Here is a 13,779-nt window from a genome sequence, read left to right as displayed (position 1 = left end):
GTTATTTTGTGCTGCGGCTCCTGAAACTGCTGCGCTATTTGCCCGCGCCGTTTTAGACTGCGCCGGGTTAAGGTTAGGGTTAGGGTCAGGGTCAGGGTCAGGGTCAGGGTCAGGGTTAAGGTTAAGGTTAAGGTTAGGGTTAAGGTTAAGGTTAAGGTTAGGGTTAAGGTTAAGGTTAAGGTTAGGGTCAGGGCTAGGGTTAAGGTTAGGGTTAGGGTTAAGGTTAAGGTTAGGGTCAGGGTCAGGGTCAGGGTTAGGGTTAGGGTCAGGGTTAGGGTCAGGGTCAGGGTTAAGGTTAAGGTTAGGGTCAGGGTTAGGGTTAAGGTTAGGGTCATGCTCAGGGTTAAGGTTAAGGTTAAGGTTAGGGTTAGGGTCAGGGTCAGGGTTAGGGTTAGGGTCAGGGTCAGGGTCAGGGTTAGGGTTAGGGTTAGGGTCAGGGTCAGGGTTAGGGTTAAGGTTAGGGTCATGCTCAGGGTTAAGGTTAAGGTTAAGGTTAGGGTTAGGGTCAGGGTCAGGGTTAGGGTTAGGGTCAGGGTCAGGGTCAGGGTTAGGGTTAGGGTTAGGGTTAGGGTCAGGGTTAGGGTTAGGGTTAGCCATGAGGCTATATGGCAGTGCCGCAGTTCCTGAAACTGCTGGGCTATTTGACCGCGCCGCGGCTCTGCAGCCACGGCCTTTTTAATTCAGTGCTCCATGGGAGAAGAATTTTGTTTTCTATTAAACATTCTTCTTTTTTTGTTCTCAATACATTCCGTTATTTAATCAATACAAAATGTTGACCGAATCATCTCATTTATGGATTTAGCGGGTGTTGTGTATTGTTAGACATGACCCTGAGTTTGAGTCATCATAACACATCCCTGCCGCCTGTAGCCCCGGCTCTCTCCTCCCTCCTCGGCGGTGCTCATCTGTTCCACTTCAGTTTGAGAAACACGCACCTTTGGCCTGCCACAAGGACCACGCAGACTTTGGAATCCGGACGACACACTGACAGGTCCCCGGAGCCGTAATCTCAAGTCATCTCCGAGGAGCACCACACCCCGGGGCTATATAAGAGCCGGGACAGAGTGTGCAAGCCCGAGCAAAACTCCAACCGTCTGCCGCGTGCCTGCCCGGAGCAAACGGAGCTAAAGCCGTCAACATGAAGAGTGTGACGGCCGGACCCGAGCTCTGCCTCCTGCTGCTGCTGCTGCTGGGCTGCTACAGCCAGGCCCGTGAGTGTCCCGCTCTTTACCACTAACTTTCACTGTGTTATTGCTGCTCTTACAGCTCTGAGGCAAGAGGCATAATATGGTTGTAATTGTCAACATGTTATTTCTCCTGATAAAATAAATTAGACTAACTACACACAAAACATAAACTAAACAACAGGCAAAACATGAATTTAAAAGCTGCTTATTTGAGGCATTGTAGTTTAAGGAAAACATACTAAAGCTAAATTACAATTTGGCTTAATAGCATAGCTTCAATCACCTATTAAAAGCACCTATTACTCTTCAAATTAATAGTAATAGTAATTGCATTGTATTGTGCATTTTGTATAGTATCATGCTTTTGTATAGTATCATGCTTTTGTATAGTATCATGCTTTTGTATAGTATCATGCTTTTGTATAGTATCATGCTTTTGTATAGTATCATGCTTTTGTATAGTATCATGCTTTTGTATTGTATCATGCTTTTGTATAGTATCATGCTTTTGTATAGTATCATGCTTTTGTATAGTATCATGCTTTTGTATAGTATCATGCTTTTGTATAGTATCATGCTTTTGTATAGTATCATGCTTTTGTATAGTATCATGCTTTTGTATAGTATCATGCTTTTGTATTGTATCATGCTTTTGTATTGTATCATGCTTTTGTATTGTATCATGCTTTTGTATTGTATCATGCTTTCTTGTTATCATTCAGTATTAGTCAAATACATCTCTCTCCTGTAGAACAAGATGTGGCTCCAGAAGAAAACTCCTGCCGCTGTGAGTGACTTTGAGTTTATTACGTACACCGTTGGTATCATTCTTTTTAGAAAATAATAATCATCTAAATTCTCTTTTCAAAAATATTCAGTGGCTAGACGATACAAGAACTTCCGGCGCTACGTGTTCGACTATGAAACTTCAGCTGTCAACCTTGTGAATGGAGCCAGTGACCAGAAGAGTGGACCCAAAATCTCCTGCAAAGTACGTCCTTACCATCAACTCTGTATCAGACAGAAGCTTTAGTTGAACAATTGTGTCAGCAACGGGTTGATGTTAAAAGGACAAGAGTTCACCAAAGTTTTTGATCATGTACTCCACACTTCCACACTGCAGAGAAGCTCTCCAGGCTGATTACTCCACTATAATATTCATAACATTTGTCCTTCTGCAGGTGGAGGTGGACGTGCCCCAGAGCTGCAGCTTCATCTTGAGGACCACAGAATGCTCCATCATGGAAGTGTCTGGGCTGGACTCCAGTGGAAACACCATCTATGTGCCTGCATCTGGAGCTGAAGGCTTCAGGGAGGAGATGGCCAAGTAAGGAACAATTATTATAGCATTATATAAACGTACAACGCATTGTGGTACAACAACTTTAGGTGAAGTCAATCCGAGCTCCTCCAACACTGACTTTTCTGTAATATTTTCTTTATTCTCTAACAATTGTTTACCCAGTATTTGATATCAGAATCAAAATAGGTTTTATTTGACTGCAGATTTTATTTACAAGGCTGTAAATTAATAGGAATACGCAAAGTTTAAACTTGAGACTAGACAACCTTTCTGACTATCGCCACAGATCTGCGCTGTAAATTGTCCTGATGGCCTCCATATAACATCCCAGGCAATGTAATAAAATCTCCATGGAGACAAGCAGGTGACGGACCTAAGACTAATTGTGTGTGATAAATGTTTGCGTCACCAGGAACCCACTGAAATTCCAGGTCTCAGAAGAGAGTGTGGACCTGTACCCAGAGAATGAACCCACCCTCATCCTGAACATCAAGAGGGGCATCGTGGCCGCTCTGATCGTGCCCCCCAGAGAAGACGCTGATGTTGTCCAAATGGTGAGGCCACAGAACATAAGAGGCCTTTCTCCAGTGTCAACTGTCAGCATTTGCATAATTTTGGGATAACACATTGAAAAGTATTTATGTTGGAGTCAGGGTTTAGACCTGGTTTAGTCCTGATTTAGAACCACTGAAGGCTTAGATCTGATTTAGTCCGGTTTGTTGTTTTATTAGAATCCCCATTTGATGCCCAGTTCATGGCCACTAGTCCATTACATAATGTGGTGTAGAAAGAAGCAATAGAATAGAATCGAATAGAAGCAAGACTCGTTTTAGTCCTGATTAAGGATACGTTAACACTTATCATTATTTGGTTCTAAATTGAGCCCATTTTAGTCGTGATATAAACTTGGTTTGGTCCTTTTCTGGTCCTTGTTTAGTTTAGTCCCAGTTTAGTTCAAATGTGTAAGTGTGAATACACCCCAAGACCTGTTTTTTTCCAGATTTAGACCTGGTTTATTCCTGATTTATATCTTGGGTACTATTTACACCCAATTTTCCCTGATTAGGACCTAGTTGAGTCCAGATTTAGACCTGATTTCAATGTAGTTTAGTCCTGATTAAGGCCTGGTTCAGTCGAAGTTTAGACCTGAGCTAGACTTGTCTTAAACCATCTATATATTTTGACATTTGTCACAGTATTATAGTCGTATGAAAAATAAATCTTAGTATGAATTTTTTTGTCTTAGAATGACCCCATCGCTTGTTGTTTATTGCCCTGTTTTTCTGCTGACCTTCCAATCAATCCATTAGGTTGTACATAGATTACAGTGTTTGTTACGAACAGACAAAGTACATTGTTGCTCAATCACTGGATAAGCTCGTGCCAGTGCTCGGCCTCATATACAGTCAACAACCTTCCAACGTCGCAGAGCAAAGTCCCTGATAACTGTATCAGATGACGGCATCAGCTGCTCTCAGGACAAGTCATTAACTACAAATATTTCACAAGTACTTTAAGGCGTAGTTTGAAAGTAACGAGGGAGATATTATTATACTTAAATCATTTTCTCTAAGTGCTAATTGGGTGGATGTTTATTATCATTATGTCATCACTGGACATTGTGTGATATGATTTAATATATCTTAACTAATTTTAATTTCTTAATCACCAAATGAGTATTTAGTTTTGTTGTAGGAAGAATAGTATCTGTTGTAGTAGTGAGTGGTTGAAATACTATTTGTTATTGACCTCTTTTTTAGGTGATTCCAATCTGAAATGTTGTCCTGATTTAAACCTGATTTTCTCCTTCATCGAAAGGTTAAAGCTAGTTATGTCTTAGTTTGACAATTTAATCCTAGTTTAGTTTAGTGTTAAATCGACTTAAGTACCAGAATGCATTCACACTTGGTTTGGTTTGAACCCTTATTGTTCCTGATGTTGACCTGGTCTGATCCTGTTCTAGTTCAGTTTTTCTGGTCTAGTTTAGGTAAAGATCTGGGTGTGTGTTGTGTTGTTTGTTTGTTTGTTTGTTTGTTGTTTTTTTGTTACCTGATTTCATTTAATGATTAGTCCTATTCATTATGATGTGCTTCTGAAAGTGATAAAAATGAAGCTAAATGCTGGTGTTGTGTCCAGCCCACAGTCCATGGACAGTGTTCTTCTGAGCTGACGGAGAGGTCCAGAGACGAGAGCACTTCTGAGGTCACCGTGCGCAGAGATCTGAGCACATGTGACGGACTCGTGCACAAACAGCACACTAGCCCCCTGGCACTGATCTCCGGCATGGTGAGGAATCTAGGCCCGGATTGAGACTGCTAAAGTATTGGTTTAGTCCTGGTTTAGTCATGGTTTAGTCCTGGTTTAGTCCTGGTTTAGACCTGGTTCATAGAAGAAAGAATAAACAAACTTAAACAAAGCGCTCGGTGCAGCTTAATTAACAGGACTGGTCCGGTGGAGTCTGTAGATCATGTGTCAGGGCATTTTGATGGGAGTAATAGCCCTCATGACAAAAGTGTCCTGTATTTTTTCCAGTATCAGACGTGGTCTAGATTTGGGTTAGTCATGTTTGAGACCTGATTCAGGCTCAGTTTAGGGGCAGTTTAGTCTTGATTTTGGCCAGATTTGATGAAATATTCAATGTAGTAGTATTGAAACCAGTCTTCTCTCTTCAGAACTTCCCTCTGTCCAAGCTGATCAGCGCTGAGCAGCTCTGTGACTACACGTTTGACAGCCAGAAGAGGCACATGTCCGGACTCACCTGCACCGAGACGCACCTCTTCCTGCCCTTCTCCCGCGAGTGAGTTACACAACACCTAATGTTGTCATGCTCAATACAGTTGTTTGTAATAATCTTGTTTTATTTGTCTTTTTTCAAAATCACAGAAACAAACATGGCATCTCGACTCAGGTGCACACCTCCATGAGCCTGAGGGAAGTCTCCAAGATCAACGACAGAGTTTTCGATTATGGTATGTATTTTATCATGATATGGGTTTAAAAAATAACTAGTGTTTATGGGGAACAATACAAGGATTTGTAACTGTAATTATATAGAATGCAAAATGAGCAAACATATCATTCATTGTTTTTTTTATTCATTCTCTTTTTTTAAGAGATTTGCTATACAGATTAAAAATATTATAAGAAATTCATAAAAAAGTTTTACATTAAAGCCTCCAAAAAAAGTGAGAAAAACAATACAATACACATTTATAATAAGCAACATTTACAGAAATGGCTTATCTTTGTCTTGTGAAATACATGTTAACCCTGTTCTGCATTTAACTTTTACACTGTCAGTCTATAGATTACTCATTATGATTACACACAATGAAATAATCCTGCAGAGAAAATCTCTGATCCATCAAAATAAACTTATTTAGCTTGTTTTAATAGCCTTTTTTTAAAAAAGCATTCTTACTGTGACTTGTAGTGTGCCTTGCTTGTGTCCATGAAGATAGATACACTTAATGCCACTGAACATGCCAGGAACATGCCTGGCAAAGAACAAGAACAAAAAGCAACAACAAAAAGCTGGTGGCAGACACACCACCAGAAAAGTTGCATAGTGCACCTTTAAACCATTTGCATTCCCTCTTTTTACAGTGTGTATTTCCAATAACAAGGGCAGTTCACTGCAACACCACCAGATAATGACACAAGCAACACATTGAAAATGTAAATCATCCTACTTTAACATGTGACTTACAGTTTACCTTACGCTTTCCACAGAGGATTCCCGCATGCGCACCTTGAACATAGAGCCCGTGGACGACAAGTCCCCAGTCCAGACCAAAGACACCTCTGTAGATCTCCTCAGGGAGCTGCTGTCCCTCAAAGACCTGAACAAAGACGACACACGCGCTCAGCTCTTCCGCCGCCTGGTCTTGGAGCTCCGTGGTCTGAAGGCTGAGAACGCTGACGCCGCAGCCCTGGAGATGTTCAAACTGTCCCAGAGAATGACCCCCCAGGCACTGGTGCAGTGTGGAAGTCCCGAATGCCTGAGTGCCCTGCTGAAGGTGCTGAGGACCTACCCACTCGAGGCCTACGAGGTGGACGCTGTGGTGATGGTTCTTGGGATGTTGCCCCGCCCCTCCCGCCTCATGGTGAATGACCTGCTAGAGATGGCCAAGTACAAGCAGAGCAAAGCCATCATGTACGCCCTGGGAAACGCCGCCATGAAGTAAGTACTCATCCAATAGGTCAGAACGTTCTAAAAAGCCTGTAGTTTAAAGCTGATGTGGAAAGCAGTTGTGTTTTAGTCACTTGCAATTGCCATTATAATGGCTAAAAAAAAATCTGAAATATGTTGACAGGGCTAATTGTGTACACATTCAGGAGCATTTCCTTTGAGAAAAGACTGAAATCTGAATTTTAAACAAATCTAAGGGAAAGAGTGGTAGACTAAAACACAAAAGATACAATACATTTAAAAAATATAGTTAAAATATTGCCTATATTTCCCAATAGCGACCAGTCCAGTTTTGATAGTAACTTTGTCAGCCCTCACTTTTGAACTATAGGCTGTAGATTATTAAGACCATTAGAAGGCATCTCAAGTTATTTGAAGAATATTTACCTTTACTTGCTTTTTGTGCAGACTGGCAGATGCAGAAGGTCCTGAAGTTGATGAAGTTCGTGCCGTTTATGATTTCTTCGTGACAATCCTGGGACCAGACTGTTCTGGAGAAAAGGAGCTCACCTTCCTCACTCTCAGGGTAAGGGACCCTCATAAATAACTTGTGCGGTCACAACATTACATTTCCAACTCAATTCTGATATAAAAGAAAACAAACTATTTAGGAAAGGTCAAATTTGGTCAAAATGTATTTTTATTTGTTGTATCAATATTTGTGTTAATGTTTTTTTACAAATAGTTATTTAGATTATACTTTTCATTAGATTTTGACTCAAATACTAACGGTTCTAAATACATATTCCTAATTTGTTCCTCAGGTTGTTGGGAACATGGGAGCCGTTCTCGAGGCCATTGACCCATCCATTAAAGGGACTCTGCTCAAGTGCATGAGACAACCAGCAACTACTCTGTCGGTGCAACTAGCAGCCATCCAGGCCTTCAGACGCATGACTCTCACTGAAGAGGTGCGCCTGGAAACACTCAATCACTCACTATTTAGCTTTCTTCACACGTTCAAGAAAATCTGTAATAAATATTCGATACTGACATTGCATTAGAATAATATTGACAATTTCTAAAAAACACCTGATTTGAACTTGAGGCAGAAAATAAGCCAAAAAGAGCTTGTATTTACCCTTCCGTTTGAGATTAGGACATGATGACTTTCTAGAGCGTGAACCCTGACCATTGAAAAGCACATGACTCTGAGGATGCATTGTGCTCTCCAGGTGCGCGCTAACCTGCAGAGGGTGAGCCAGTATCCCAAGGGAGCCGTGCAGAAGCGCCTGGCCGCCTACCTGATGCTGATGAGGAGCTACCAGGACAGTGACGTCGACATGGTCAAGAAGCTGCTGGAGAAGGAGCAGAACGTCCAGATCAAGTCCTTCATCACCTCCCACGTGTACAACATCCTCACCTCGGAGGACAAGGACCTGCAGGAGTAAGCCCGCCTTTCAACTACATCTCTGTCTCTCTTTGAAGTGTTGGCATTGCAGATTCCTGACCAAATGGGAAAGCATCATTTTCTGTTGGCTTTTCCCAGGCTGCGATCCAAGCTGGAGGAAGCCCTGCTGGACATGGAGGTGACCGCTCATGACCAGTACATGTCCAAGTCTCGTAACTACAAGCTGTCCAGTGTCAAGGGAAACCTCATTTTTGACACAACCAGCCAGCTGCCCCGAGAGGTCCTTCTGGAGACGACACTGGAGGCCTTTGGATACAAAATGGACGTCTTTGAGGTAAACACATGCAGAGGTTTAATCTAGTAGTTTGAGAATAAAAACACACACATTCAGACTTCTTATTGTATCAGTTTTGAGTCTGAACACTCCTTGTATTAAGGCAAGGCAAGTTTATTTGTAGAGCACATTTCATACACAAGGCAATTCAAAGTGCTTCACACAGCAGGAAAAATGCATTAAATCACAAAGAAATTACAGAAATACAATAACATTGACTAATTAAAAACAATTTAAGTCATAAAAGAGAAGAGTGCAAAGAAAAATCCTACTATTAATTCAATTTCACTTGTGGAAGAGTATAAACAAATCTACAAAATCACTGCACAGCGCTGTGAGTTTCACCTCGGAAGGGAAGAAGAGAAATCTATATCAGAATCAGAAAAGGTTTTTTACCATTGTCAATGAACAGAATTCACAAACACAGAAACTTGTTTTGGTGATTCAGCGCAACATAAAACAAGGAACAATGATAAAACAACCTATATAAGTCAAAAAGAAAAACTAAACAACTAAACTAGACTGCCCTTTAGATATCCTTTCTCCTTGAAAACACAGTATTTGTTTGTATTTACCTGCTAACATGCATATATCTTCCCTGCAGTTGGGCATGGAAGGAAAAGGCTTAGAGCCCACTGTGGAGGCCCTTTTCGGGAAGAAAGGCTTCTTCCCCGACACCATCTCCAAAGCTCTGTACTGGGCCGAGGACAAGATGCCCCCTAAAGTTAGTGAGGTCCTCAGCAAGTGGACAAAGCTGTACAAAGTCGAGGGACAAACGGTAAGTGTGGAATTTAAAATGTAAGATTTGTGTTTTTTAGCATAATGTGTAATAAAGCACGCATGGCAAAAAATGAAAAGAAAGAAAAACCTGAGAATCATTACAAATTAAACATGTCAAATAAAATACAAGCACACCTATACCATTCTTCACCTTAACCTGACTATCCTGTTCATTGTAGGTTTCTGAGGATCTGATCAGAGAAATTGTTCGTAACTTCAACAAGCTGATGAAAGAGCTGCAGAACTCGGACATCCCTGACGCCATGGCCTACCTCAGGTTCATGGGGAATGAGCTGGGCTACGTTAAGACCAACGAATTGGAGTCTATAGCCCAGAACGTGATGATGTACACTGAGATCTTCATGTACCTGATGCCCCGGTCGGAGGTAATTATTTACACCTAAAGAGCAAGGTAGACGTATTAAGTGAGATGGGCCAAGTGTAAAATAGAGCACCTTGAGCCAAGCAGGAGTTGCATTTGTAGAAGCTTGTTCTGGGATGCATGTTAAAGGTGCACTAAGTCACTTTTCTGAGATTCTGACTCATGCTTTTCTTCACCAAGACATTATCGCTTTGTCTGGAACTGCATTTATTAAACTAGAAGCTGTGGTTTTGTTTTTTGGTAGTAAAAAATATAAAATTTTGGGTAAAGTTGATCAAAACTGTGAGGTTGCCTCTCCACAGAAACTTTTTAATGCCATACTGTGGTACATTCTATGCAAAGTAAAAATATGGAGCAAATGTCGGGCCCTCTTCTAGAAAAGTAACGTTTTGCACCTTTAATGCTCCTGCACATGTTTGAAATACACTATGTGAATTTATGTTTAAATTGCATATCTCTACACAATTTAGTTTCTAAATCATTCAAATCGAGTAGTTTTGTATGAGTGAATTGATATTAAAACCATGACTTATTTTGAGGTCTAAAGAAGCAATTATTTGATTACATATATTTATAAATTATGTAAAAATGACTTCTCTTAACAGATCATGGGCTTCATGAACGGAGAAAACTTGCTGTTTGCCCATTACATGTTCATGGATAACAAGTTTACGCTGCCCACCGCCTCCGGTTTGCCCCTGAAGTTCCACATGACCGGCACCTTCACCCCCGGCATCAAGGGGAAAGTCTCCTTCAACCCCAAACTGGTACGAAAACAGACAAAAACAGTAATGCAGCATTTATGGACTTCTACTTTAGCAACATGAAGCCCCTCCAGCCGCTTGCAGTGTGGACTCAGATCACTTTAGAATAACTACACTTATAATAGACTTAAAAAGCATAAACAAATGTGAAGAAATATTTTATTGAGAATGATTTAGGTTCACAAACTCTTAGGATTTAGGATTTTCTGGTTTATTCTTTAAGTAGTAACTAAGCCTGAATTGTTTGTTCATTATACATTAAGTCTTTGTTCATGCTTTATTAAGGCTAAGGCAGTTATTATTAAGAGTTACCCAAAATTATTTTCATTTACTTGATACACCTTGATTGTTTGACCTCTTCAAAGATGTTTACGACTTCAGTAGTCTGATTTGGAAATTGTTCTTTACCAAATTGGCATTTTTTAATTTATTTTCATTATCTTGAAATTAAACTGAAATATCACATAACAAGTAGTAAGAAATGTCCCACTAGCAATTAAACCTCTTCTTAAAAAACAAGATTATAATTTTGAGTTGAAGTCATTTCAACAAATGTCGCATTAGCATCTCCAGGACATTAAATTCAAACAATGTGCTTCTTTTTGCTTTTCCAAACCAACGTCCCGCTGTCTTGCTGTTGCAGAAAGAGCTGTCGTTCAGGCCGTCTGCAGGACTGGAGTTCATGACCCAGATGGGCGTCGACATGCCTGAATTTGTCGCGTCTTCCGTTGAGATGACCACGGAGCTTTTCCACGAAAGCTCCATCAACGCCCGGATCTCTATGGAGAAGGACCAGATCAAACTGTCCATCCCTGCACCTAAAGACAACATCAAGCTCTTACATGTCAAGTATGTTGTTTATTCATTCAGAAAGTAGATGTCTGTTTAATCACGTTTAGAGGGGAGGCAGGTAATGTTACTATGTGTGCAGATTTGTGGTTTGTTGTATGCATATAAAACATTCCTGGAAGTTGATGACATCTCTGGGGTTAGATCTGAGTAGTGTAATGGAGGAAGGACATTGTTGACCTGCAAAATGTTTGAGCAAAAGAGGACATACAAAATTCCAGCAGGTGGTGGCAATGTACTACAAAAGACACAGTCCACAAATCAAACTCAAAAAGAAGAGGAAGATACAGAATGTTTTAAAGTCTAAATAATAGATGTGATCACGTTAAATTTTGAATGTTCCTCATGAAAAGCAAAAACAGGCTTGTGCTTCCAATCTGGGAGCATGAATTCACAATCCACCGAATAGTGTAGTAGTTGTAATAACCAAATGTGGGTTTCCCAGGGGGTCTACTGAGAAAAGGTCCAAACTACATGTGTGAATTTTAATTACGGGATGGCTTGTTAATTGCTTCTACTACTGTTCTACTACTGTCCTACTACTGTTCTATATTCAAGACAATAACTTCTCCGGTGTAGAATTATGTTAGGGTCTAAACGTAAATGAGTAAAATAGGGTTTGCTGGGAGAAAAGGGGTTTGAACCACAGAAGTAAAGGATAATGGTAGTAGTCACAGTAGAGTTACACAAGTAAACTTATGTATTGATTTAATTAATTCTCCAAATTCAGTATCTCAAAAAGTTTCTCAGTTCATAAATGCCTCCTCTGTTTCAGGAATGACATCAAAATAATTGGTCTGAACAAAGTCCAGGTGATCCATCCCACATACTCAGAGGTCACCTGCCCCACCCAGATCCCTGGGATGAAGCTGTGCTACACTGTGTCTGGAGGAGACAAAGGGCCCAACCACCCATACTTCCCTCTGAATGGAGCTGCTCAGTGAGTATAATGCAAAATCATTGCATAGTCAGGAAAAGTACATTTTAGACATCTTAACAGTATTATTTATTTCTTTATAACACAAGGTAATGTTTACAGAAAAAGATCACAATCATTTCTGGGCAAAAAGCAAACAAATGGCTACAATTACATGCACAACCAAAATCTGATCATTATATGAGTTCTGAAGTTATCAGATTAACTGAAGGGAGTAAACTGATTTCTCAACTGTGCAGATTTTGACAAGGAAAATTATATTGATTAATTATAACTGTTTTGGAAAATACAGAAAGTAAGTATTATTTTAAAATGCATATTTATAACAATCAAATAATTGTGTAAAACGTGTCACCAGGTATTTCAGGATAAAGACGTATCCGGTGCATATAAACACACACCAAAAATCTGACCTTATTATTGGATTATCTGATTATGCTAGTCATCTGTTTTGTTCTGTCCATGTAAATGTGCCCGGTGGTGCCTGCAGGGGCCATAAAGCAGCACATAAGAGCTCTAAAAACAATAACAGCCAGCTTTAAGCACTAAACCACAAAGTTGTCTATACAATTTCACGTTTTGATGTGATAATGACTGGACTGTATTTTTCCTCACTAGTTTTCTGGTAGACATCAGGCCTGTGGACGAAGCTGTGGAATACACAGCCACCATCAGCTACAACCTCCTGGCTGAAGGCAAAGACGATCGCGAGAAGGTGGACACGGTCAATGTGGCCATGAAAGTTGAGGGTGGTAAGAGACATACCACATTTTAAAATGATTAATTATTCATCTTCAAATTGGTTCTATTTGGTAGTTGTAGCAACAGCTTTATAACGTAAACTGCACAATTGAAAAACTAGAACAGTTGTAATAGTAATTTTGACAAGTTAATATTGATGACATTAATGGGATAACATTATATTGTTGTTTGTTTTATGACTTGTTTCAATATGTACGTTTTATATATTATTTATTTAGCAACCATTTAGTCATTAAACTGTCTTAAAGCACATCATTTTTTTTCCTTTATATATATCTTGAAACAACCAAACAAATATACTTTGATGAAAACAAACAACAAAACCACAAAAAGATCATTTTGCTTTAGACTTTCACCTTACATAAAAAGCATTGGTCCATTTTGTCTTTAGGTGACGAGCCCACAGAGGCCACACTCCTGATGAAGTACAACAGGAACAGGAACGTTCTGACCTCTGAGCTGCAGATCCCAGACATGGACGTGGAGGCCGGAGTGAGGCTGGGCATGACAGACAGCAGCTCCAGAGGAAGGGCCCTGACACTGGAGCTCTCCAACAAGAACGTGCCCCAGCTGTCCCTCATCGCCCGCACCAAGTGAGTCTGTCAAAAACAACATGGGGAAAAATAATACTCTGGTTCAATATACATATAACTTTCCCCCACGCACAATATAGAACTGACTGTATATCAGCCCAGAAAAAGCAGTAATGAAAATACTATGAATTTAGTCCAAGATTTCACTACAATTTCATTGAACATGAATATTGACAAGTGCCTTAAACATAATGAAAAAGTTAAAAAAGTTAAAAAGTTAAATTCTCAATTCACATTGTCTAAATTGAGCTAATAAATCATTCTTTTCAGTCAAATTCAGAATAAAACTTGTATTTATTGCCATTGACTTGAACAGGAATTTCATACTTTGCTTTGATTAATTGG

The 13,779-nt window shown here is 40.1% G+C and overlaps 1 protein-coding gene across 1 annotated transcript in view; it reads left to right on the top strand.

Annotated features, from left to right (window-relative positions):
* Window positions 1-948: 948 nt before the first annotated feature.
* LOC140363246 (uncharacterized) overlaps window positions 949-13,779 on the top strand; it is a 65,712-nt gene continuing 52,881 nt past the window's right edge. The window contains exons 1-20 of the mRNA XM_072449711.1: window positions 949-1,211; window positions 1,939-1,974; window positions 2,066-2,178; window positions 2,369-2,514; window positions 2,903-3,044; window positions 4,627-4,776; window positions 5,163-5,287; window positions 5,374-5,459; window positions 6,223-6,673; window positions 7,091-7,208; window positions 7,447-7,593; window positions 7,858-8,069; window positions 8,172-8,367; window positions 8,972-9,145; window positions 9,327-9,533; window positions 10,135-10,296; window positions 10,937-11,142; window positions 11,918-12,082; window positions 12,698-12,831; window positions 13,233-13,434. Coding sequence (XP_072305812.1) covers window positions 1,139-1,211; window positions 1,939-1,974; window positions 2,066-2,178; window positions 2,369-2,514; window positions 2,903-3,044; window positions 4,627-4,776; window positions 5,163-5,287; window positions 5,374-5,459; window positions 6,223-6,673; window positions 7,091-7,208; window positions 7,447-7,593; window positions 7,858-8,069; window positions 8,172-8,367; window positions 8,972-9,145; window positions 9,327-9,533; window positions 10,135-10,296; window positions 10,937-11,142; window positions 11,918-12,082; window positions 12,698-12,831; window positions 13,233-13,434 — 3,245 coding nt within the window. The 5' untranslated portion in view covers window positions 949-1,138. The remainder of the gene's footprint in view (window positions 1,212-1,938; window positions 1,975-2,065; window positions 2,179-2,368; window positions 2,515-2,902; window positions 3,045-4,626; window positions 4,777-5,162; window positions 5,288-5,373; window positions 5,460-6,222; window positions 6,674-7,090; window positions 7,209-7,446; window positions 7,594-7,857; window positions 8,070-8,171; window positions 8,368-8,971; window positions 9,146-9,326; window positions 9,534-10,134; window positions 10,297-10,936; window positions 11,143-11,917; window positions 12,083-12,697; window positions 12,832-13,232; window positions 13,435-13,779) is intronic.

This window comes from Eucyclogobius newberryi, unplaced genomic scaffold (assembly GCF_026437365.1).
Source record: "Eucyclogobius newberryi isolate DKJ021-1_F unplaced genomic scaffold, fEucNew1.0.hap1 SCAF_1, whole genome shotgun sequence".
Lineage (NCBI taxonomy): Eukaryota > Metazoa > Chordata > Actinopteri > Gobiiformes > Gobiidae > Eucyclogobius > Eucyclogobius newberryi.
The sequence above is the reverse complement of the archived record's forward strand: the minus strand, read 5'-3'. Positions and strand labels throughout refer to the sequence as shown.